Genomic DNA, 24644 nt, shown 5'->3' with positions numbered 1-24644 from the left:
AATGAAAGCATTTAAACATTTTAATCTTTGAATTTAAAACTACAATTTCTGAAATACAAGAATTATTTATCAAAATACGAACACCTGTCCAGATGCATTATCCAGTGACTATCCTAATGTCCCCCTTTAAGTTGGCTTCTATCCTGTTGTTGTTCATTTCCACATTCAGAGTTTGCATGACTTTGGAGAGCATTTTGTCATCTTTCTTATCTCCTGAAGCAGCCCCTTTGTTGAGAGCTGCTTCTGCTACAATAAAGAACTGTTCCGATGGCTGAAGAATGCTCACTCCATAGCCACTGTTGTTGTAGATATGATTGTTAGTCATCTTCAGTTTGGGTGCTGGAAGAACCTGTTAATTGTTTGAGGAAATCAGCTGTTCAGTAATTTGATACAAAGACAACCAAACTAACCTAAGATGGCACTGAGACGTACTCTGAAGTCAACAGTTAGCTTCAAACAAGTGTGTGTTCCTCACATTCATCAACCTTACTACAAATGTGAATGAAAAGGTAGTTTTCTTTTCATGTTTTATCCTAAACTGATATAATTGTAGGTAGGTGATGCAGCTTGTTAACGTCTGTAACATGATCAAACATGAAAATGATTTCAGACAACATGGGAAAATACAATAGGCCAATGAAACAGCATGATTTGATAAAAAGACAGGCTGCTAGTTAACTAGAATGGTCATTCCAGTAACTAACCACTTCTTTGAAGAACAGAGATGATAATGGAGTAGTCACTCTTTCAGAGAAATGTGTTTCAGGTGAAAGGTTAACATGAACATACTACACAGGGGACTTGCCAGGGATCTAGTTCTAAGTCATACTGTGGAATAAGGCTCAAGGATCTGCATGGCTTTTGTTCTTGGATTTTGCTTGCTATTTACTTTGCCATCCTCTGGCCTTGATGTACCTAAAACTTTTTGGCTTTGTTCACGCTGGCCATCAGGATGCAGTTCCACTCAGCCACCAGGTGGTGTCAGTGTTGTGCTGTTCTATGGTCATGGTAATCATATGGTCATGGTTTATGTTTTAGTGATCAGTTATTTCAACATCACTTTGGAAACTAACAACAAATCCTCAGGCTTTATTTACTCCAGACCTATTGAATTGGTAACTAGGTTGTACTTCTGCAAGAATGGTTAAAAGTGGTTCTGATGCAAACTAACCCTTTTGAACAACTGAAAAATACTTAAGAACAGAAAGAAAAAAAAAGATAAATTTTCCCCATTATCAACCAGTTATCTGACTTTACTGAAAACTCTGCGGGGTCACTGGGAGCATGGGTGGTCTACTGGTGCTGAATGAATATCCTTATAATCTGAAAATCCAAAGTCTGATACTTTTCTTTGAGACAGAGTCTCACTATGTAATAGCCTTGGCTGATCTGGAACTCACTGGGACCAAGCTGGCCCCCCCAACTACTAGAGGCTCATCTATCTGCCTTTGCTTCCAGAGTAATAGGATTAAAGGTATGTGCCACCACAGCACGCCAAGAGTGGCCTTTATTCCTTTCCTTCCTCCCTTTTCTTTCCTCCTATGCCCCTTCCAAGACAGTTTTATAAACTTCTGGCTATCTCATTACTTGTTATATTATTTGGGCAGGCCTGGAATTCACACCAGCTCTCCTGCCTCAGCCTTTTGAGTGTTAGGATTATAGGCATGTACACTACATTTTACCTCAAAACTGTTTTAACATATCCTCTTAATTTGCTACTTTATTTGGGGTAGCTGACATAGAAACTCATATATAACCTAGGTTGGCCTCACTGTGTAGCTAAGATCTTGAACTCCTGACCTTCCTGGCTCCTAAATGCTAGGAATGCAGACCTGCCTATAATATCTATTTGCTTTACTTACTCAAGTATTATACATCTAGTCTATTACATAAGAGCAAAGCCTACCTATTTTCTCATTCAGAATTACTTTATGCTGGGCCTGGTGGCCTGTGACCCCAGTTACTCAGAAGGCTAATGCAGGAGGACTATAATTTGAGGCCTGACTAGGCTATAGAATCCCAGGCCAGCCAGGGCATCTCTGTATCAGAAGATAGTGGGGACATTGTCAGTGGGAGGGCTGGGCTGGCTTCTCTGCATAACATCCTAAATTTAATCTCCACCTTGGGGGGATGGGATATGCAGGAATAGGCTGTTCCCCATCAGCTATCATTTACTATGTTTTATTATGTGTAGGAATATTTTTCAAATATAAACAGCATTTGAATATTATTATTCATAGTAATTATTATTAATAGTAAAATATCACTATTTTAATATTTGTATAGTATTAATTTTCAACTGGACAGAATTACCAAGTCTCCAGGCACATTTAGCCTATGGCTATGCTGATGAAAAATTAGACTGATTAGGTTAATTGAGATGGGAATACCCATAAGGGGGGGGCACCATTCCCTGGGGCTAGGTCCTAGACTTCATAAAAAGGAGACATCAAGCTTGAACAATAAGCATTCAATTACTCTTCTTGTGATGATGGATACAATGTAACCGGCTGCCTTAGGCTCCTGTTGCTTAGACCCTGCTATGATGAACCATATCCTTGAACTGTGAGCTAAATAAACCCTTTCTCTCAAGTTGCTTTTGTCATAGTATTTTTATTATAGCAACAGGAAAAGAAACTAAAACCTGCCCTACCTAAAACTCTTAGAACATTTCTCTAATAGGAACTAAGATAAGCCATTCATGGTACACACCTTTAACCCCAGCACTTGGGAAGGAGAGACAGGTAGATCTTAGTGGGTTTGAGGCCAATCTGGTCTACAGAGTTCCAGGCCAGCCAGGGTACATAGTGAGATCTGTCTCAAAACAAACAAAAAGCACTAAGACAGTACCTTCATGCTAACACCACCTAAGGTGCTTTTTGAGCTGTCACTGGTTCTGAGGTTATTACAGTGATGAATCTCATTCCCTTCCAAGATGGCTATGCTCCCAGGATATAGTTCAACACCAGCACCCTGAAATTCAAAACAGACAACACAAGTTACAAAAAGTTTCCACCTCTTGGGAGCAGGAATTATAAGTATGCCACCATGCCTGTCATATCTCCTTTTTTGTTTGTTTGTTTTGTTTTTCGAGACAGGGTTTCTCTGTGTAGCCCTGGCTATCCTGGAACTCACTCTGTAGACTAGGATGGCCTTGAACTCAGAAATACACCAGCCTCTGCCTCCCAAGTGCTAGGATTATACTTTTTTTTAAAAAAAAAGGCATTTGTGCATGTTTATTTATGTGTGTCCAGACACATTTTTATGCTAACACAGGTGCTTACAGAATACAAAAGGTGGCATCAGATCACTTGGAGTGGAGTTACACATGGTTATGACTTGCCCGAAGTGGGTTCTGCAGAGAAACTAAACTCAGATTCTCTGTGAGACCAGTGCACTCTCTTTAACAAGGCATCTCTCTAGCCTGTTGTCTCCCTCTTTCTAAGCTGAGTTATAGTTTGTGGAAAGCTAAAAAACAGTCTTTTGGAGACCGGGAAAAAGCACTTGTAAGTGTGAGAAGCTGAATCCAAACCATAAGAACTGAGGGCAAAGCCCTGGTGCTTCTATGATGATATGGGAGGCAGAGATAACAGAAACTCTAGACTAGTGGTTCTCTAATGCGGTAACCCTTTAACACAGTTCCTCAGGTGATGATAAACCATAAAATTATTTTGTTGCTACTTCATAACTGTAACTGCTACTGTTAGGAATGGTAATGTAAACATCTGATAAGCTCTAGACAATTACAGGTCACCTAACCTGGTGAGTGTAACAGCAGTGAACAGTACTGCCTGGAGCGCATGATAGCAAGGGAGAATCAACTACCGAAAATTTATTTGTGCGTATACTTGCACACAGAGCATATACAGCTTGCAAATGTGTGCACACATGTGTGCATACACAGAGATGAGTGCACTCAGTAACAACAACAACAGAACAATTTTAGGCTGGGCTTGATGACTCACACCTTTAGTCCTGGCATTTGGGAGGCAGAGGCAGATCTTTATAAGTTTGAAGCCAGCCTGTTCTACAGAGCTAGCTCCAGGCTAGCAAGAGCTATTACATAGGAAAACCTTGTCTCAAAAAACCAAATAAATAAATTAGACAATTTTAATTACAGACATCCTGTTTAAAACAAGGTAGAAAGTAAGAACTCATGCCCAAGATTGTCCCTGACTTCCACACGTGTTCCATGAGATGTGCATACTTACACTCCTATACCCAAACATGCACATAATTGTTATCTTTGGGTGATTTTTGTTGTTGTTGTTGCATTCAAGACAGGGTTTCTTTATGCAGCCCTGGTTGTTGAACTCACTGTGTAGACCAGGCTGGCTTCCAACTTAGAGTTCTGCTGCCTCTGTCTCCCAAGTGCTGTACCTTTTCAAGTCAGGATGACTCCAAACTGTTACTTATAGTCATATAAAGCTACACTGTTATAGAAGGAAGTACCTGGGCACCAGTTATTTCACTGTTTGTGATCGTCAGTGAAGCCCCTGTGAGAACGCACACTCCTGTCCCTTCACACTTTAGCAAGCAGTTTTCAAGAGTCAGGTGACCAGACTCTACCACCACAATGCCATCAACTGTCCCTTGTTGTATCAAAGAAAGCTGCATTAGCTTCACATTATCAGCTTTGGATACCACAAAACTGTCATGCGAAGGTTCAGAAGTAATCATAATTTCTTCTCTCTTTCCAACTCCTGATGTATAGAGAAAAACAAATTAGGAGTCTAAAATTTCCAAGTTATTTAGTAATTCAATGATATATTTTTCTGTTTATTTTCATCAAGACATGTATATATATATATAAATATTCACTATCAACTAATTGGCTATTTTCATATAATGCAATCATGTATACTCACATATGTAGGTAGGTGTGAAGTTGTGTTCACTGTGCGTGTAGAGGCCAGAGGTAAAGATCAGGTATCTTCCTTCATTACTTTCTATGCCATTTTTAGAGAAGGCCTCTTGTTATATGTGGAGTTTACTGTTTCAACTAGACTAACTGGCCAGTAAGTCCCAAGACCTGTCAGCACTTGCCTAGCTCTGGGTTACAGATGTGCCCACTGCCACTCCTAGTCATATGGCACAGGGGAACCTCAGGATTCTCATTTGCACAGTAAACCCTTTATCCTCTGAGCTATCTCCCCACCCACACCTATAAAATTATCTTTGGAAATTAAGTTGATGACTTGATGTTGGAACCTATGTTTATAATCAACCTATGTTTATAATCAAACTTATGTTTATAATCAAACACTTGCAGTATTTATTCAACATACCCCACTAGTTATTACCAGTAGTAGTAATAATAAATAAAAAATAACAATTACAGTTACAAAATCTTACTCTTAACCCAGGCTGTTTTAAAACTCACTATGTAGCTCAGGCTGGCTCTAAAGTCATGGCTCAGCCTCCTAGTGTTGGGATTACAGGCATGAGGCACCATACCCATCCAGCTTCTAAATCTCATATATTTTCATATGATCAATAGTTGTGTATAAATGTCTAAGACAAAACAATGCAGTACATCTTAACTTGCTTTCTGATCTATATCAGTTACCATAGCAGTGACTCAGTGGGAAAGGTAAAGGCACTTGCCCAAGCCTGATGATCCATTCTGTCTCCAGGGCTCACATGGTGGAACAAGAGAACGCATTCCCTAGAGCTGTCCTCTGACCTCTGAATTCACACATTCACACACACACACACACACACACACACACACACACACACGACAGAGAAGCTTAGAATAATCATACCAATAATCTTCTCTAACTAAAGCAATTGTCCAAAATTTAAAATCAAGGCTACATCTGTTTTAAAGTATTTATACAATCAGTATTATCCAGATTGTTTGATAAGATACTGTTATAGTAAAGATTTGCTTGAATTTTCAAATCTCATAGGTAGAATGTAAGTTCACTATTCTTCTTCACTCCCACTGGGCAACAGCAGTACTCTTCTTTCAAAGTTAACAAAGCACAAGCATTTTGGTAGAAATATACATAAAAGTATAAAAAATATGGTCAATATTGTTTGGGGCTATAGCACAGTGGTGAAGCGCTTGCCTAAGCAGGTGCAAGGCCCTTTGTTCAATCCCAAGCACTCCAAAAAAAGAAAAAGAAAAAGAAACTATGATGAACCATTGGGTGCAGTGTAGTTCCTACCACTCACCAAGCCTATTCAGGGAAAGGTCAAAAGTTTGAGACCAGCATAAGTAACGTGGTCTTTAGTGTAAAAGGGACATTGGGATTTTAAGACAGATGTTCCTGATTGTTCAGTTAAGTATGAACAACACGCTTCCAAGTACACAGTTTGGCTCATCTATGTTGCTGTAATAAAACTGCAAAGGACTTCCTGCTCACCCTTTATTGTGATGTCATCAGTCAGCAAGGCGAGGTTTGAAGCTTGATATTCTCCTGGGAAAATGACTACTACATCTCCACTATAGCAGCTGTCTAAAGCCAGGTTCAGATCATCATGCTGCTGGAGAAGGGTGTCCGAAGACAAGTTCTTTACCTGAAAGGAAAAAGCAAGCCGTGCACCTTCACCAGCATGCTACCTGAGCACTTCCTGGACGCAACTGCCATTCTCTTCAGAACACTTACCTAAAGAGTATGCATTCATCTGCCGACCATTAATTATCAGGTGCTTTTGAATAGTATGTATTACCTTAAGCAGTGAAATTAAATGAATAGCTCAAGATTGTAGAGGAGTGCCCAGTCAAGCCTTGAATATGAGGCAAATGACGCTGGACACTGTACTCTTACTCCCCACCCCTCCCCCCTCCTCCCAATAGTCCCCTCCTTCCTATTCTCTATCTTCATCATATCCCCTCCTCCCCTCCTCCCAAGAGTCCCCTCCTTCCTGTTCATCTTCATCATCAGTTTCTTCCTCTTCTCCTTCCCATTCTTCTTCTTTCTCCTTAAATCAAAGTTCCCGTAAGTAGGACAGGTGATCCTACAACTTGAAACCCTGTCTCATGTTGAGATCATGTATGCCACTATGCCCAGGTACACTTTGTTTTTTAACATTTATTTTAGTTGATTGTGTGTGATGTCTTGTGGTGTGGTATGTATGTGTGTACATATGTGTGAAGGACAACTTAAGGCCATTGTTTCTTTCTATCTACCATGTATGTCCTAGAGAGCAAACTCAGGTTTTCAGTACCCTCACCTACTGAACGATTGTTGATCCTGACTTTCTTGCTTTGGCTCAGAATTCATATAATTTCAGGTACTGAAGATTCTAAAGTTACAAACAAAAAGTACCAAAGATCTGCATTAGGGATAGAGAGAGAACTTTATTATTTATCATAAAAAGCAATGATATTTATCCATTTGTTTATTTGTTTATTGAGATAGTATCTCACTGTGCAGTCCTAGGTGACCTGAAACTTGCTAGGTAGACCAGGCTGGCCTTGAACTCACAGAGAACCTCCTGCTTTTGTTCCCTGGTGCTGGGATTAAGGGTACACAGTCCAAGAGTGGTATCATGTGAGGAGAATTCTGAATGCTTATGAGAAAACTCCAAGAAAACAGGGCAAGGCCAGGCAGTGGTGGCACACGCCTTTAATTCCAGCACTTGAGAGACCGTGTCAAAGCCAGCCTAGTCTACAGAATGAGTTCCAGAACAGCCAAGGCCACACAGAGAAACTTTGTCTTGAAAAATCTAAAACCAAAAACCAAAACCCTCCCCCAAAAAGAGAGAGAAAGAGAGAGAGAGAGAGAGAAAAAGAAGAGAGAGAGAGAGAGAGAGAGAGAGAGAGAGAGAGAGAGAGAGAGAGAGAGAGAGAAGAAGAAAGGAAAACAGGACAAGAGTCTTCTGATGTTTCTTAAAACCCATGGTGGCGTTGTTTCAGGATGTGCCTTTGTGATCTCCTCAGGTATGGAGGATAGGAGTGAGTTTACTTCAGATTAATCACTACACTGCCTATTGTTACCTGTCTATACACCTCTATGAAAACCCATGCTTCTGCCACATGCAGCTTGTCTCCTGGTCCTTGGGATTACACACTTTATTCATGTGACCCTTCTCAACTCTCAGAGCATAAACTGACAAAGACTACTGCTTAAGACTTTAGCCCACCATACCTACGTAACCACTAAGACAGGGAGTGAGAAGGGTCGCTTACTGCCCTGGAACTTGTCAAATAAGTTAGGCTAGGCTAGCTGGCCAGTAAACCTCAGGTGTCTGTCTCCATCTCCCTAGCACTGAGGTTATAAGCAAATGCCACCATTTTCACCTTAGGTTTTGTTTTTCTTGGAACTCACTTGAGACCAGGCTGGTCTCTGCCTTCTGAAGTGTTCTACCAACACCCAGTAGTAATAATGTTTGTTTTTGTTTTTGTTTTTGTTTTTTTTGTTTGTTTGTTTTTTGGTTTTTCGAGACAGGGTTTCTCTCTGTAGCCCCGGCTGTCCTAGAACTCACTCTGTAGACCAGGCTGGCCTCGAAGTCGGAAATCCGCCTGCCTCTGCCTCCCAAGTGCTAGGATTAAAGGTGTGCGCCATCCGGCTTGTTTTGTTTTTTAATTAAGTATTTTACTTATTTAAATTCCAAATGTTGTCCTTCCCATCAGTCTCCACTTCCCAGAGTTCTTCACTCCATCCCTATCCCCTTTGCCTGGAGAGGGTTCTCCACCCTCCATGTTCCCTGGGGCATCAAGTCTCTACCAGATTAGGTACATCCTCTCCCACTGTCAGACAAGGCAGTCCTCTGCTACATATGTGCTGGGGGCCTCGACTAGCCTGTGTATGTTCTTTGATTGGTGACCCAGATGTCCCTCAAGCTTAGAGTGGATACAGAAAATGGGGTTCATTTACACAATGAAGTACTATTCAGCTATTTAAAAACGAGGACATTATGAATTTTGCAGGCAAATGAATGGAACTAGAAAATATCCTGAGTGAGCTAACCCAGACACAAAAGGACATACATGATATGTGCTCACTGATAAGAGGATATCAGCCAAAAAGTACAGAATACCCATGATACAACCCCACAGACTCTAAGAAGTTTAACAAGAAGGAAGGCCCAAGTGAGAATGCTTCAATCCCACTAAGAGGGAACAAAATTAATCACAGGAGGCAGAGGTAGGGAGAACCTGGGTGGGAGAAGGGAGGGAGAAGGAGGAAAGGGGGGCAGGATCAGGTATGGAGGGAGATAGGAAGAAACCCAGAGGGCCAGGAGAATTAATAGAAATATGCAGCTTCTTGGGGTAGGGAGTGGGGGAACCTCTAGAAAGTTCTACAGATCTGGGATGTGAGAGGCTCCCAGGTCTCAACAGGGATGATTGTAGTCAAAATGCTCAACAGTAGGGAGATGGAATCTGAAGAAACCACCTCCAGTAAATAGACAGGGCCCCTAGTGGAGGGATAGGGTCACCAACCCACCTTCAAATGTTTTGACCCAGAATTGTTCCTGTCTCAAGGAAATGCGGGACAAAATGGAGCAGAGACTAAAAGAAAGGCCATCCAGTGACCAGGTCAACTTGGGATCCATCCCACGGGTGGGTACCAAACCCTGACACTATTACTGATGCTATATTGTGCTTGCTGACAGGAGCCTAGCAAGGTTGTCTTCTGAGAGGCTCTATCAGTAGCTGACTGAGACAGGTGCAGATGCTCATAGCCAAAATTGGACTGAGGTCAAAGACCCCTATGAAAGAGTTAGGGGAAGGATTGGAGGAGCTGAAGGGAATGACAACCCCATAGGAAAAACAAGTGTCAACTAACCTGGACCCCTGGGAGCTCCCAAAGACTAAGCCACCAACCAAAGAGCACATACAGGCAATGACAGTTTTAAAAATCAAAATTTGCTCCTGTCTCTAAGATAAGCAAACCGTATGAGAAACACACAAAAAAATGCATGCTCACTATGGTGGCCTCATCTGTACCTCAGTACACAGCTTTTTTTTTTTTTTTTTTTTAACATGGGTTCTGTGGATAGAAACTCAGGTGCTCATGCTTGCCAGGAAAGTATTTTACTGATTAAGTCATCTCTTCAGTTCTTCTATAGGACTCTGCAGAAATGTAAGAAGTATCTTCACTAACCAACCAAGCAACAAACCAACCAAGCAACCAAGCAACCAAAAAAAGCCTACTAAAAATACATTTCTGATCTCAAAACTTTTTTTTTTTTTTTTTGGTTTTTCGAGACAGGGTTTCTCTGTGTAGCTCTGGCTGTCCTAGAACTTAATTTGTAGGCCAGGCAAGCCTTGAACTCAGAAATCTACCTGCCTCTGTCTCCCAAGTGCTGGGATTAAAGGCATTCACCACCACTGCCTGGCTTCTGATCTCAGAACTTACTAGGAAGCAACAATGACCAAACAGTGTGATGTTGGGATAAGGAAGGCATCATTAGTGGGATACGACCAACAGGCTAGAGAAAGAACACTCTTTAACAGTCAACAGGATGCCAAGACAATTCAAGGCAGAAAGAAAGATCTCTTCAACAAATGATGCTAGAGCCAACCCACACTAAATACAAAAGGAACTCAAAATGGATTAGTGGCTTGTGATAAGAGATATGGGCTGGGAAATGGCTCAGCCAGTAAAATGCTTGCACACATGAGAATCTGAGTGCAGTTCTCTAGCTACCATGTTAAAAAATGCCAAGTGCAGTAGTGTACATCTGCAACATGTGGCATTATGCTGAGCTACTATTATGAAACCAACTCCTCCTTTCTTAAGAGACTGGTCACTTAAGACCAGAATCCCACTGTGTCCTCAGCTTGTCTTTAACCTGTCTTTAAAAAGAATATTGTAACAACCAAACTTACTTGTCTTGGATTTCAATTTTTACAACCTACACTAATGCAAAGCTGTAATCTTAAATCATGTACTTTTCTATGCCCCTGACTGAGAATAATGCATATGTGTTTGTATATGTGTTGTGGTCACTACTTGCTAAAAACATCAAATATAGATTGAAAGCAATCTTATAAATATCCACCACAAATATGGAAGACAACATCCAGCTATTGCTTGCTTGTGTTTGTTATCTGGACCAGCTAGGGTCAGCTGGACTCAGCGGCTTCTCCCTGTAAATCCTGTTAAAGACTTCTGCAGCAACTCTCCTTCTTCCCCCATGGGATGCTTTCTAGGCTGTTTAATAAAAGAGAGAGCAACAGCCTTTGCCAGCGAGACACATGAGGATGGACAAGAGAGCAGGCAGGCAAGCATAGATTCAGACTCATATAACAGACACACACACAAAAAAAGCAAGATACAGGGAGACAGAAGTAAAGAATTCAAGTCTGGTTTTCACTCTAGGTTAGTTTACACCATGAGGAAGTGCTTTCTAATTTATTTTCCTAAAGGCAACACTGACACATTATTGGTGATGCTGAGTTTAGCACTAATGTGTTCAAACCAAAGTGGTAAACTCTACACTGCAGGAACAAGAAGGTCCTGCAGCTCACTGGCCAGCCAGCCGTACAAGTCAGAGAACTCCAAGTTCAGCGAGACACCCTATCTCGAAAACTAAGTGAAGGACTGTGGATGTAGCTTAGATGGTACCATAGGTTCTTAGCATGAACTACACTCTGTCTTCAGTCCCCAGTACCAATAAACAGGTAAGTTTGCAGGTCACTGGGAGCAATGCTACAGTGCGTGTGAAGTCACGGGACTCCTGAAAAATGATAATCAGCACTAAATACATGCTGGAACAGGAGTAAGCCAGTGTGTATGATTTTGAACTTAATTGCAGATAGGAGCTGGCATACTTAAGAGTAACAGGCAGTAAGTAGTAGGTTTGGACTTAGAACAAATATCAGGCCTGTATATGTGCTTTGGATTGTAAACATATCCAAGTGAAGTTCTAACAAGAGACTGGTAAATAGGGATAAGATACTGCAGGAAAAAGGAAACCCTGAGCATTGGGAGGTCATCCACAGGGCAAAGGCACTGAGAGACAGTGGGACCCAGGCTAGAACTGAGACCAGGTGAGGCAGAACAGTTCACAGAGAGATGCTTAAGCATCAAGTTGGGTGGAGATTTTTTTTTTTTCAGTTTTTCGAGACAGGGTTTCTCTGTGTACCCCTGGCTGTCCTGGAACTCCCTCTGTAGACCAGGCTGACCTTGAACTCAGAAATATGCCTGCATCTGCCTCCCAAGTGCTGGGATTAAAGGCATGCGCCACCACTGCCCGGCAGGTGGAGATATTTTCATTTGATCTCAGAACAACTTATATTTATTTGTTCAGAGGCTGGCTAAACGTATCCACCCAGGGCTTGTTCATTTGATATAGACCCAAATTTCAGTTGGGTTAGTTTTCCCAGCCAGCATTGTCAAAATCCTTTGACCTGTGGCCCATCCACATGTACCCTGTACATAATCCTGTTTCGGTATTCATTAGTCTATGCTGTAGCTGTAGCTGCCTCTTTACTTGGCTATATCTCCATCTTGAAATCTATGAAATGTATGGAGAGCCAACACTGTGTGTCTGTCTTCCCTGACTGCAGCCTCTCTTGTGGGTATGTCTTCTGCTCACTGGCCACAAGGCTACAGTGCTGTGAAGAGCTGTCAGTACTTATCTGTTGGGCCCTACTTGGCCCTGATTTGGGCCTTGAGGACAAACCTGAGCCTGGCTCGGGTTTGTAAACTGTCTCAGTCACTTCCTACTTGAGTGACTCAGCGAGACCTGCTTATGCCTGCCTTTGCCTAGCTCCTGCTGAGGTAGAGTAACTTTGTTGGCTTCGTAGGTCACCCCTTAACGTTCATCAACTTTCCCCTCCCCCCTGTCATCTCACCTCAGCAGAAAACTCCACCTCCTCTCTCAGCCCTTTATAAAGAAAAGATCGATACAATAAAATGAGTTCCTGCTTTGACAGACTCCCGGCTCCCTGTGGTTGAGAGGCTCGGTTGGACCGGGTTCTCTCCCTTTCACCTGGTTCTGCCAGCAGAGAGCCTGCCTGGCACTTATCTAATATCAGAATGCCAACACCGAGTCAGGATAAGGAAGAAACCAGGCATTATCCCCAAATCAGGCAAGTATGCTCCATGGGAGCTCTCCTTTGGTGCACACTGTGTGGACACTCAGGGGAGAGTGAGTCTTACCATGTCGGTGGTCATCACTTTGGCTACGATGTGGGTTATAGACTTCCCAAAGTCTCTCTTCCCTTTTCTACGTCTCAGAATCCTTGGAAAGAAAGGTCCGTGAACTCTATAATAAAAAACATTCATGTATAAATTAACATAGAAAAAGCCCAACCTATCTTCACTTTGTAAGCTACCATAAGCATGTTAAGAATAGTGAGTAACTTGAGAGCAATCTAACAAGAGCTTTCTTATTTAGTTAGTTTTTTTTTTTTGAAACAGTTTGACTGCCCAGAACTCTACTTGTAGACTAACCTTGCCCATAGCTCACAGAGATCCTCTGCCTCTGCCTCCTAAGTGCTGAAATTAAAAGTTTTTATGACCACATATGGCCAACAAGATCTTTTAGATAACTAATGTTTAAACCCTTACATTCTAAATCTTTCCATTTTTAAGGATTTTCTTTAAGATGAGGAAATCTGAATGTAAGCCACTTGAACCTTTGCTTTGGCCCCTCAGACTTCCCATCACAGTAAGAGAGATCCTGAGTTTACTTCATAATCTACTCTTGTAGACTTATACAAAGCAGAGGTGGGTTGTGTCTTGGGATCCAGAGAAATATTTTGTCTTTATGTGTAGATGTGTGTCTGTGTGTAGATTGTGTCTTTGTGTGTAGATGTATGTCTGTGGGAGAGGGTGTGTGCCTTGGAGTGCAATGCCTCAGAGACCAGAAGTGGGGGTCACTCCCCCTTTACCCCCTCCTGAGCTGTAGTTATAGGTTGAGCCACCTGACCTAAATCCCAGCCCTCTGCCAATACAGCAAGCACTCTCAACTGCTCAGCTGTCTCTTCAGCCCCCATGGTTTTAGAAATCATTAGTGAACAGGTTGTTTTGCTTCTAAGGATGTGACTTATAAAAACACAGCCTGCTTCCCTCTGGACAGAGTGATCTCTATACCATCAACCTTCACCACTTCTACTATGTTTGGCCTCTCTCTTTTGACTTGTTTTCTGCGTCCTCCTTCCCAGCAGTGGAGAGCTTCAGTCTAAGTACTGACTGTTTTCATTCCTTTAGCTGAAAGTGACAGCTCCTTCCTGTAGATACATACATTTACCAGTCACCTCCTCAGACTCAGGCTTTGGGTTCACTGAATCACTTTATTGCTTGATGATGAGAGAAATAGCTAGTATTACAATAATTTTCCAATGTTCTTAATTTATTAACAAGGCATTGTTATTACTACCCTGATTACTTTTTAATTTATTAACAAGGCATTGTTATTACTACCCTAATTACTTTTTTTGTTGTTGTTGTTTTTGAAACAGCCTCTCATTAGCTCAGGCTTGCTTAGCTCCCAGTCCTCTGGTTCCATCTCCATGGGCAGGGGTTATAGATGTGCACTGTCTCATCCAGCTTCCTAAACTATTTTAATCAAGCTCATCTATGGGCCAGAAGCTACCACCAGAGAGTACCCATGCTCTGCTCCTCTGTGACTCTTTCACTAGAACCATCCCTTACCTCAGCCTCAAGTCTTCCCACATCTTCAACAGCCCACAGAGCATCACTATCTCATAGTACTTCTTCCAGCACTCGACAGCCTCAGCCGCAGACGGGTCTTCTTTAATGTTGCTCTGGTACTCGATGAGCTCAACACGTTTGTTTTTGTATTTCTCCAGCGTTTTCTTGAAGCGTTGCGCGATGGGGCCAGGGATTGTCCCGTCCTGTATATCACACCACCTGGAAAGTAACAGTGACCTTCACATACCCCTTTCCCAGCCAAGCTCCCCCTCCCCAGCAGCTCCGCCTTTCTCCACTCTACTTACAGATTAATTCTTTCTTCAATAAGGGCAGTATAATTCTCACAATTTTCTTCATCATCCCAGTCTCTCCAAAGAAAATCATAAAAAAACCTACAATAAACCAAATTAGAATGACCGTGACTAACAACACGTAGACCATGCTCAGAAGCTTCTAAAAAATTTCATGTCAAAACTTAATGATTCTTAATTTTAAAAAGTTACACTTATTTACTATGTGCACTCTCTTGTATTCACCACAATGTGCACCTGTAACTCAGAGAACAGTTTGTGGGAGTCTGGACCCTCCTTCCACAGTAAGAGTGCTAGGCTTTGAATTCAGGTATGATGGGGCTCACTGCCAGACTTAGCACCAACCAACTTTACCCCCTGAGCCATCTCTATAACCCCTGATTTAATCTCCCCACACCTTAAGTTTTTTTGGGGTAGGAGTTGAACTTTGGGCCTCATGCACACTAGGCAAGCACTCTACCTGTGAGCTATATTTATATTCCCAGCACAAACCTTCATTTTCTTTTTTTTTTGTTGTTTAGATTTATTTATTATTATTATTATAAATGAATACACTGTAGCTGTCTTCAGATACACCAGAAGAGGGATTCAGATTTCATTATGGGTGGTTGTGAGACACCATGTGATTGCTGGGATTTGAACTCACGACCTTCAGAAGAGCAGTCGATGCTCTTACCTGCTGAGCCATATCACCAGCCCCTTTTCTGTTTTTTTTTTTTAATTAGATGTTTTCTTTATTTAAATATCTCCTTTCCCAGGTTCCCCTCCAAAAGAGAAAATAAAAATAAAATAAATAAAATAAAATAAAATAAACCCAAAAACTAAAACAATCCCCTGTTCCCTCCCCCTGCCCCTACTCCCCACCCCACCTTCTGCCACTTCCTGGCCCTGGCATTCCCCTACACTGAGGCATAGAACCTTCACATGGTCAAGGTCCTCTCCTCCCATTGATGACCGACTTGGTCATCCTCTGCTATATACATGCTGCTGGAGCCATGAGTCCCCCCATGTATACTCCTTGGTTGGAGTTTTATTCCCTGGGAGCTCTGAGGGTACTAGTTAGCTCATATTGTTGTTCGTCCTAAGGGGCTGCAGACCCTTCAGCTCCTTGGGTCCTTTCTCTAGCTCCTTCACCACATCTTCATTTTCTTAAAATATTTTGAAATAGTCTATGAATGAGCCAATAATAAGAGATTAAACTTTAAATATTAAATGGCCTGGACTATATTTTAGGCTACTAAACGTAAAAAAATAGCCAGTTGGTGGTGGCACACACCTTTAGTACCAGCATAGGAGGCAGAGGCTGGGGAACCTCAGAGGTTGCAGCCAACCTGTCTACAAAGCAAATTCCAGGACAGCCAGGAGTATAAAGGAAAACTTCTGTCTCAAAATAAAACAAACAAGCAAACAAGCCAGAGAGAGAGAGAGAGAGGAGGCAGAGGCTGGTGGGTCTCTGAGTTCAAGAACAGCCTAGTTGACAAGGTTAATTCCAAGACAGCTAGGTGCTACACTGAGAAACCCTGTCTCGGAAAGCCAACCAACCAACCAACCAACAAACCAAATCAAAACAGAAAGAAGGAAGGAAGGAGGAAGGAAGGGAGAAAGAAAGAAAGAAAGAAAGAGAGGAAGAAAGAGAGAGAGAGAGAAAGGAAGAAAGAAAGAAAGAAAGAAAGAAAGAAAGAAAGAAAGAAGGAAAGAGGAAGAAAGAGAGAGAGAGAGAAAGGAAGAAAGAAAGAAAGAAAGAAAGAAAGAAAGAAAGAAAGAAAGAAAGAAAGAAAGAAGGGAAGGAAGGAAGGAAGGAAGAAAGAAAGAAAGAAAGAAAGAAAGAAAGAAAGAGAAAAGGAAGAAAATTATGTTCCTGAAGTAAGATTATAAAGTTCAGGTTTAAAATTTCATAGATTTGAGCTATGAGTTTGTTTAACAAGAAATAATTTATAAGATTCAACACAATTTGTATGGAAAATAACATTAGGAAAACATAAACATCATACTGTTTTGTTCACAGATAGCTCTGCTCAAATGATGTCAGCTTATAACAACCAATCACACCATGTACAATGGCATCTAGTGTTTGTAACGTCCTCATATGCTAAAAAACAGAAATCAAACATTTCAGATGCTTTCTTGGTTACTTAGCTATCAACTTGACACAGCCTAGAGTCACTTGAGGAAGGAATATCAGGATTGATTGCCCATCAGATTGGCCTGTGGACAGTTTGTGGGGAATCAGCTCAATTGTTGACTGCTGTGAGGGTCCAGCTCAATGTGGGCTACATAAGAAGGCTAGCTAAGCCGAGCCTCCAGGAGCCAGCAAGCGGTGGCTATCTCCTCCACGGAGTCTGCCTGCAGGTTTCTGCCCAGTCCTCACTTCCATGAAGGAATTCACCACCACATCTAGCTTTATAAAGTACAAAATAAAAACAAGGCAGAGCTTTTCTAATATCTAATACTTGTGCAATTTGTAACCAACAGTTATACAAATATTGTGTTAATTAAAAACTGGTAAAGTTAATCCATCAGTCTCAAGTAAATCAATAAATATAAAGTATTTATATGAGCATAGCTTAGGCATGAAATGAGCTGCTGGATAAAGTAACTAAGTTTCAGGAGTGAGAACCCCTCATTACCTTACAACTTCCAGGGCCAGAGCAATGTCTCGGACATCTGCATCCTGCCCTTCCACAGGGTACACTTCCAGGAGAGGCACACTGTACTCTAGCTCGCCCAGAACCTCGTCCACCAAGTCCCTCGGGATGTTTGCAATGTTAGAAGAAAAGGGCTCAGCCACAGAAACTGTCACTTTGAAACAAGATGACAAGTTCTGGCGTGGTTTACACGTCACCTAGGGAAAATGGCATACAGTAGGTAACTGCAAATTCATCAAAGCCACAGGGTTTTTCATGGATGAGCTAGTCACAATGTTGATTCTTCTAAATTCTTATGACTTTTCTTGCAACCAACATACTGAATAATTCTGGATACACATTAAATACCAACCTTTGTTTTTCAAGTACCTCCTTTGTAATATATATTTGTTTATTATTATTTTTTATCTTGAGTTTTTCTGTACAGAGTTTTTCTGTGTAGCCATGGCCATTCTGGAACTCACTCTGTAGACCAGGCTGGCCTTGGACTCAGAATTCCATCTGCCTCTGTGTCCAGAGTGCTGGGACGAAAGGCACCACAAGTGTCCAGCTTCAAGCATCTCCCTAAAGGCATTAGCTTTAAAGTTTCATAAAGAGAATATGTTGTGCTGGATAGTTTTATGTCAGTTTGACACAGGCTAGATTCATTTGAGAGGAGGGAGACTCAACTGAGAAAAAGTCTCCATAAGATCAGGCTGCAGTCAAGCCCATGGCATTTTCTCACTTAGGATCTGTCGGGGAAGGCCTAGTTTGTTGTGGGTAGGTCCATCCCTAGGCTGATGGTCATATGTTCTATAGAAAGCAGGCTGAGCAAATGATAGTAAGCAAGCCAGTAAGCAGCACTCCTCCATGGCCTCTGCATCAGCTCCTGCCTCCAGATTCCTGCCCTGTTTGAATTCCTGTCCTGACTTCCTCCAGTGATGGACTATGATGTAGAAAAGCAAACCAAATAAACCCTCTCCTCCCCAGTTGCCTTTGGTCAAGGCATGTTTAAAGAAATTTCATTTATGTTATATCATTTGTAAATGAAGGACCAAAAGGACACTAAAAAGTCCTTGGGCTGAATAGATTCAGCTTCATAACTTTGTGGAATTGGTTCTCTCCTTCCAACTTTACTTGAGTCTCCAAGATTGAACAGGTTGTCAGGCTTATTCAAAACGGCCATTACCTGAGAGCCAGCTTGCTAGCCACTCAATTTTTTAAATTTCATAAATGTCACTGTGAACACCTGTATTAGCTAGCTGCTTCATGTTGCTGTGACAAAACCCCACAACCAAGACAACTTACGGAGGGAGGAATTCATCTGAACATATAGTTTTAGATTATGTGAGAGGCACGGCAGTGGGCTGCTGGATGAGGAAGCTAAGAATCACATTTCCAACCACACTCAGGAAGCTGGGGGATCTCCAACACGGATGAGGCTGTAAACCCTCAAAACCTGTCTCCAAGTTTGTACTTCTTCCAGCAAGACCCCACCTTCTGGATGGTCTATAACCTCTCCAAACAGTGCCACCAACTGAGGTCCAAGTGTTCAAACCCATGGGGCACAGTCTCCTTCAAAGCACCATCACCTTGAAAAAAGCCGTTTTGTACTTTGACTTACAAGCATGGGTGTGTGCAGGCGCCAGGGGGCGGGGGCATTTGTTGGATCCCTCCTAAAAGTTGGAGTTAGAGGCCACTGAGAGCTGCCTGACATGTGTGCTGGGAATCAAACCTGAGTCCTCTGGAAGAAACACAAGTACTGTGTTTCCAAATCTGTTCTTCAGCATCTGAGTGGGGTAGGTAAAATAATGGTCCCCACAGATGCTTGGCCCTAATTTTTGGAACCTGTGACTATGATGCCATTGCAGAAAAACAGGCCTTGTACTGGTCAGTGGTGGCACACACCTTTAGTCCCAGCACTTGGGAGGCAGAGGCAGGCGGATTTCTGAGTTTGAGGCCAGCCTGATCTACAGAGTGAGTTCCAGGACAGCCAGGGCTATACAGAGAAACCCTGATTGAAAACAAAACAAAACAAACAAACAAACAAAAAAACCAACCAACCAACCAAAAAAACCTGGCCTTGCAGATAGATTACCCTGGAGGGCAGACATGAAAGGTTGTTCTGGATAACACAGCCAGGTCCATGCCTATCCCATCAGCCCCTTAGGAGGGAACAACCCTTCTGGCCTGAAGACTCCAGGGTGCTGCAGTGACAACTTGAGGATGGGGAGAAATGCCACAGCCAGAGAATGCAGGGAGCTTCTAACAGCTGGAAAAGGCACAGAAACAGATCCCCATCCCTGCTTCTAGAAAAGTCTTCAGTTCTGCTTGCGCTTCACTATCAGCTCTGCTGAGAGATCTGTAACCTAGTACTCTTAATACACCAACCATGTGGTCATTTGTTATAGCAGAAACACAAAAAAATAATGAGGGTTGGGGTGTAACTCAGTAGTAGAGAGCTTGCCTAAAGTGCATGAAGCTCTGGGGTCAAGAACTAGTCTGTCTCTCTCTGTGTCTGTGTCTGTCTCTCCTCTTCCTCCTCCTCCTCCTCCTCCTCCTCTTCCTCCTGTCTCTCTGTCTGTCTCTGTCTCTCTGTCTGTCTCTGTCTCTCTGTCTCTCTGTTTCTCTCTCTCTCTCTCACATACACACACCCCCCACAGGCTTCTAGGAATGAGTGACAGATTGGGGTCCACAGGAATAAGTTCTTGCGACTTTAGAACAGAATGTACCATTCAGCACCGCTGAGACTTAGCTTCAGTAAAACTTAAGCAGCAGAGCGAGACAGCAACAGGTCTGAGCTCACTTTTTCACACAGCATATATATTTTAATTGCTTTTAAGTAGTGTGTGATATGATAAGTTTCAAGGTTTTTTCTTTTTCTTTTTCTTTTTTTCTTTTTGGTCTGTTTCTATATAACACTTTCTCTTTTTTTATTATTAGGTATTTTCTTTATTTACATTTCAAATTTTATCCCCTTTCCTCATTTTCCCTCTGAAAACCCCCTTACCTCATCCCCCACCTCCTCACTAACCCACCCACTCCCACTTCCCGGTCTTGGCACTCCCCTACACTAGGGCATTGAGCCTTCACAAGACTAAGGGCCTCTCCTCTCATTGATGTCCCACAAGGCCATCCTCTGCTACATATATGGCTAGAGCCATGGGTCCCTCCATGTGTACTCTTTGGTTGGTGGTTGAGTCCCTGGGAGCTCTGGGGGTACGGGTTGATTCATATTGTTGTTCCTTCTATTGGGCTGCAAACCCCGTCAGCTCCTTGGGTCCTTTCTCTAGCTCCTTCATTGGGGACTCTATGCTCACTCCAATGGATGGCTGTGAGCCTCTACTTCTGTATTAGTCAGGCACTGGCAGAGCCTCTCAGGAGACAGTATATCAGGCTCCTGTCAGCAAACACTTGTTGGCATCCACAATAGTGTCTGGGTTTGGTAACTGAATATGGGATGTCAAAGTTTTTCTTGTGACCAAAACAACATACTTGAAACATCTATCTAGGTCATAGAGATAGCTTAAGGGGCTTGCCAATGATTAACAACTCTCTGACGTTGAGACCCAGAACCCACACAGTGGAAGGAGAAAAGCAACTCCTAAAAGTCGTCTTTGGACCTCCATATACCTGCTGGGGTATACATGTACGTTTGAGTATGTACACACAAATTTTTTTAAAATGTAAAAAAAAAAGATTGAAAAAAAATCTCTTGGAGGAAGAAGTACCAGTCATGAGTATAATATTGATATTAATTTATATACAAGAATAATTATCTTTACGGGACTCAAATTTATGACACCAATGTGCCACATTGAAGCTTAGGTAATGGCTTGTACATCAGTCACACTGAAAAGGTCACATTCGACAACAGTTTCCTCTTCAGGTTTTATTTCCTCATCTAAATAATTCAGATAAAGAAGAAGACATAGTAGACCATTTGTAAAAGCCCAGTTTTTCAAGAAATATATTTTTGTGGTTTTTGTTAATTTGTTTGGAACATGCTTTCTCTGTATCACCTGGTTATCCTGGAATTCCCTATGTAGGCCAGGCTGCCTTCTAAATGCCTGCCTCTGTCTCACTAGTGCTGGGAGTTCATGCCTGCCAAGAAATAAATTTTTGTTATTTTTACAGTATTTGGGCGACTGAAACTGGCTAATAATCACTGTTCAGTGCTACCAGATCCTAGTTCATTGTTAACTTTCCCCAACTACCCTCTGGCAGTGTTGATCTTTGTCTCCTCCCATACTCGCCGGTTTGATATCTATATGAGTATTGCAGTTCCAGATGAACAGAATCACAGCTCTGTCATACAGGGGCTGCTAACTCATTCAACAATCAAAGCGAGGAAAACATACCTCCACTAGGATCCCAACAAAAGGGATGGACGCCTCTTCGTATTTCTCAAAGAAGAGTTCCGGGTTACTCTTCCAGACTCCTAGCCATCTGTCCTTCACTCTCAGCTTCTCTGACAGGTATTCACTCATAGCTTCATCTGCATCTTCTGCCTAGTGAGAGACAAGACACAGCTGTGCAGATGACCATGCGAGGCATCTAGCCTGGAGAGGGAGCTCTGAGGGTGAAAAGCTGCAGAGCAAGCCTGAGTTCCATGTTCAATTCCCAGGACCCCATAAAGGTGAACAGAGACAGACAAGTGACTCCTACCAGCTTTCCCAACCTCTGTAGTGTGCCCTGACACCCCTCCCTCCTCCTCCCCCCCCCCCTTTTTGGTTTTTCTGAGACAGGGTTTCTTTGTGTAGCCCTGGCTGTCCTGGAACTCACTCTGTAGACCAGGCTGGCCTCAAACTCAGAAATCTGCCTCCCCAGCGCTAGGATTAAAGGTGTGCGTCACCACTGCCAGGACCTTCATCTCTCTCTTATACATACACACAAACACAGATAATTTTCTAATTGGATAAATCTTTTAAATAAATATGTAGAAGTTTATAACAAATATTTTTACCTGAAAATATAACCAATATTGCCTTAACCAGTGAAAAATCTCAAAAATTCATATATTTTAAACTAAAAATGTATTTAACAATAACTCATAAACATGAAGAAAATAATATGAAGAGATCCATTCACCCATGCTATATCTTCAGGTAGCTTATTAATCCACTGGGCAAAGGGAGTGTGATTGTGGAAATCACAACAACAGTTTTAAAACCTATACTTAAAAAAAATGGTGGGCTGGAGAGATGGCTCAGCAGGTTAAGAGCACTAACTGCTCTTCTGAAGGTCCTGAGTTCAAATCCTACAACCACATGGTGGCTCACAACCACCCGTAATGAGATCCGACACCCTCTTCTGGGATGTGTGGAGACAGCTATAGTGTACTTACATATAATAAATAAAACAAATCTTAAAAAATGGCATTGTCTCCTTAAAACACTTGGACCCGTGTCTTCAATCCCCAAACGGAGGAGGTCAATGCAGAAGGCCTTGGGTCCGAGGCCTGTATCTACTACAAAGTGAATTCAAGGCCAGCCTGACTGCATGAGACTGGTTGAAAACCCAAACAAACAAAAAATTCAGCACGTAAAAATTTTAAATGTCATTCCATTTTATAAAACAAGAAGTGTATTAAACACTCAGTAAATATTTGCCCATTTGATTTTTAAGTTTAGAGTCAACCACTTAAAGGGTAAGTAATCTAAACTATTATGAAATTCATTAGATCATAATCAAGGATGAATAATTTATACAAACATTTTCACATATTTTTAGCAGACCTGGCCTCCAACCCTCAATATATGACTAAAAATAGGTCACTTACACAGTCTGAGTTTTATGGAGATGTTTTTTAAATTAAGAATTTCTCGGGCTGGTGAGATGGCTCAGTGGGGAAGAGCACCGACTGCTCTTCGGAAGGTCATGAGTTCAAATCCCAGCAACCACATGGTGGCTTACAACCACCCGTAATGAGATCTGATGCCCTGTTCTGGTGTGTCTGAAGACAGCTACATATAATAAATAAATAAATCTTTAAAAAAAAAAAAAGAATTTCTCGCTGGGCGGTGGTGGCACACGCCTTTTATCCCAGCACTTGGGAGGCAGAGGCAGGTGGATTTCTGAGTTCAAGGCCAGCCTGGTCTACAGAGGGAGTTCCAGGACAGCCAGGGCTATACAGAGAAACCCTGTCTCAAAAAAAATTTTTTTTCTCCTGTCCCTAAGATAAGCAAACCTTATGAGAAACACAAGAAATACATGACCATTACGGTGGGCAGTTTTATCCCTCCACCTTTCCAGGGACAGAGGCAGGAGAGTCATTATTAGTTGAAGACTAGACTGGACTACTACATAATGAGCTTCAGGTAGCCAGGACTTCATAGTGAGAGTCTCAAAAGTCAAAAGGGGGGAAAAAAGAGGAGGAGGAGGAGGAAGAGGAAGAGGAAAAGGAGGAAGAGGATGAAGAAGAACAACAACAACATCAACAACAACAATAATATAGGAATATAGGAAATGCAAAAGCAACAATTTAAAAGCAGCCCTACTCTGGCAAGAGTGAGCACTGCTGACCGCACGCACTGTCTCCTTTCAGTAATTTTTCTGTGTGTCTATTCATCCACCCACCCGTCATGTCTGCCTCCAGGCTTCTTGCTTTTTAACCTAATTATTGTATAAGCATGAATGTACAAATGCGTAGTTTTCTACTGTGTAAAGCCATGGAATTACTTTGTAGATTATTTTTGTTTGAGATAGGGTGCTGTTGGGTAGCCCACACTAGCCTCAAACTCAGGGCAATCCACCTGCCTCAGCTTCCTAAGTGCTGGGATTACAGGGGTGTGCCACCAAGCCTGTCTCATGGTACTTCTTTATGGCTCTGTCCCCTCCTCCTTTCTCCAGGAGTGCAGGAACTGCGTCAATAAAAGCAGGGTGTGTGTGCGGTGTTGGGAACCAAACACAGTAGTACTTCAAGCTCTTTGCCACTTGAACAAAACTCCAGCTATTTCTTTACTACTGAAACAAAAATCTCACTATTGAGATTGACCTAGGTTAACCTTAAACTCACAATTCTCAGGCTCCAGCCTCCTCCCAAGTACTGGGATGGACAGGTGGACAGGTGGACAGGTGGATCTTTGTGAGTTCTGGCCCAGCCTGGACTACATAGCAAGTTCCAGGACAAACCTAACTTAAAA

At 42.2% G+C, this 24644-nt stretch overlaps 1 protein-coding gene and 1 long non-coding RNA gene across 2 annotated transcripts in view; one reads left to right on the top strand and one right to left on the bottom strand.

Moving 5' to 3' along the window:
* Nucleotides 1-24644, bottom strand: part of Shcbp1l (SHC binding and spindle associated 1 like) — a 26094-nt gene continuing 1450 nt past the window's right edge. Inside the window, exons 2-10 of the mRNA XM_031384878.1 lie at nucleotides 21861-22010; nucleotides 17503-17717; nucleotides 14870-14956; nucleotides 14565-14783; nucleotides 13068-13173; nucleotides 6375-6528; nucleotides 4453-4703; nucleotides 2851-2973; nucleotides 1-349 (exon numbers count right to left, since the gene is read on the bottom strand). Of these exons, the coding sequence (XP_031240738.1) occupies nucleotides 98-349; nucleotides 2851-2973; nucleotides 4453-4703; nucleotides 6375-6528; nucleotides 13068-13173; nucleotides 14565-14783; nucleotides 14870-14956; nucleotides 17503-17717; nucleotides 21861-22010 (1557 nt within the window). The 3' untranslated portion in view covers nucleotides 1-97. The remainder of the gene's footprint in view (nucleotides 350-2850; nucleotides 2974-4452; nucleotides 4704-6374; nucleotides 6529-13067; nucleotides 13174-14564; nucleotides 14784-14869; nucleotides 14957-17502; nucleotides 17718-21860; nucleotides 22011-24644) is intronic.
* LOC116101260 lies at nucleotides 6394-10136 on the top strand. The gene is made up of 2 exons (XR_004122828.1): nucleotides 6394-6657; nucleotides 10016-10136. It is a non-coding gene; the product is annotated as an uncharacterized LOC116101260 (long non-coding RNA).

Source organism: Mastomys coucha, unplaced genomic scaffold, assembly GCF_008632895.1.
Source record: "Mastomys coucha isolate ucsf_1 unplaced genomic scaffold, UCSF_Mcou_1 pScaffold1, whole genome shotgun sequence".
Lineage (NCBI taxonomy): Eukaryota > Metazoa > Chordata > Mammalia > Rodentia > Muridae > Mastomys > Mastomys coucha.
The sequence above is the reverse complement of the archived record's forward strand: the minus strand, read 5'-3'. Positions and strand labels throughout refer to the sequence as shown.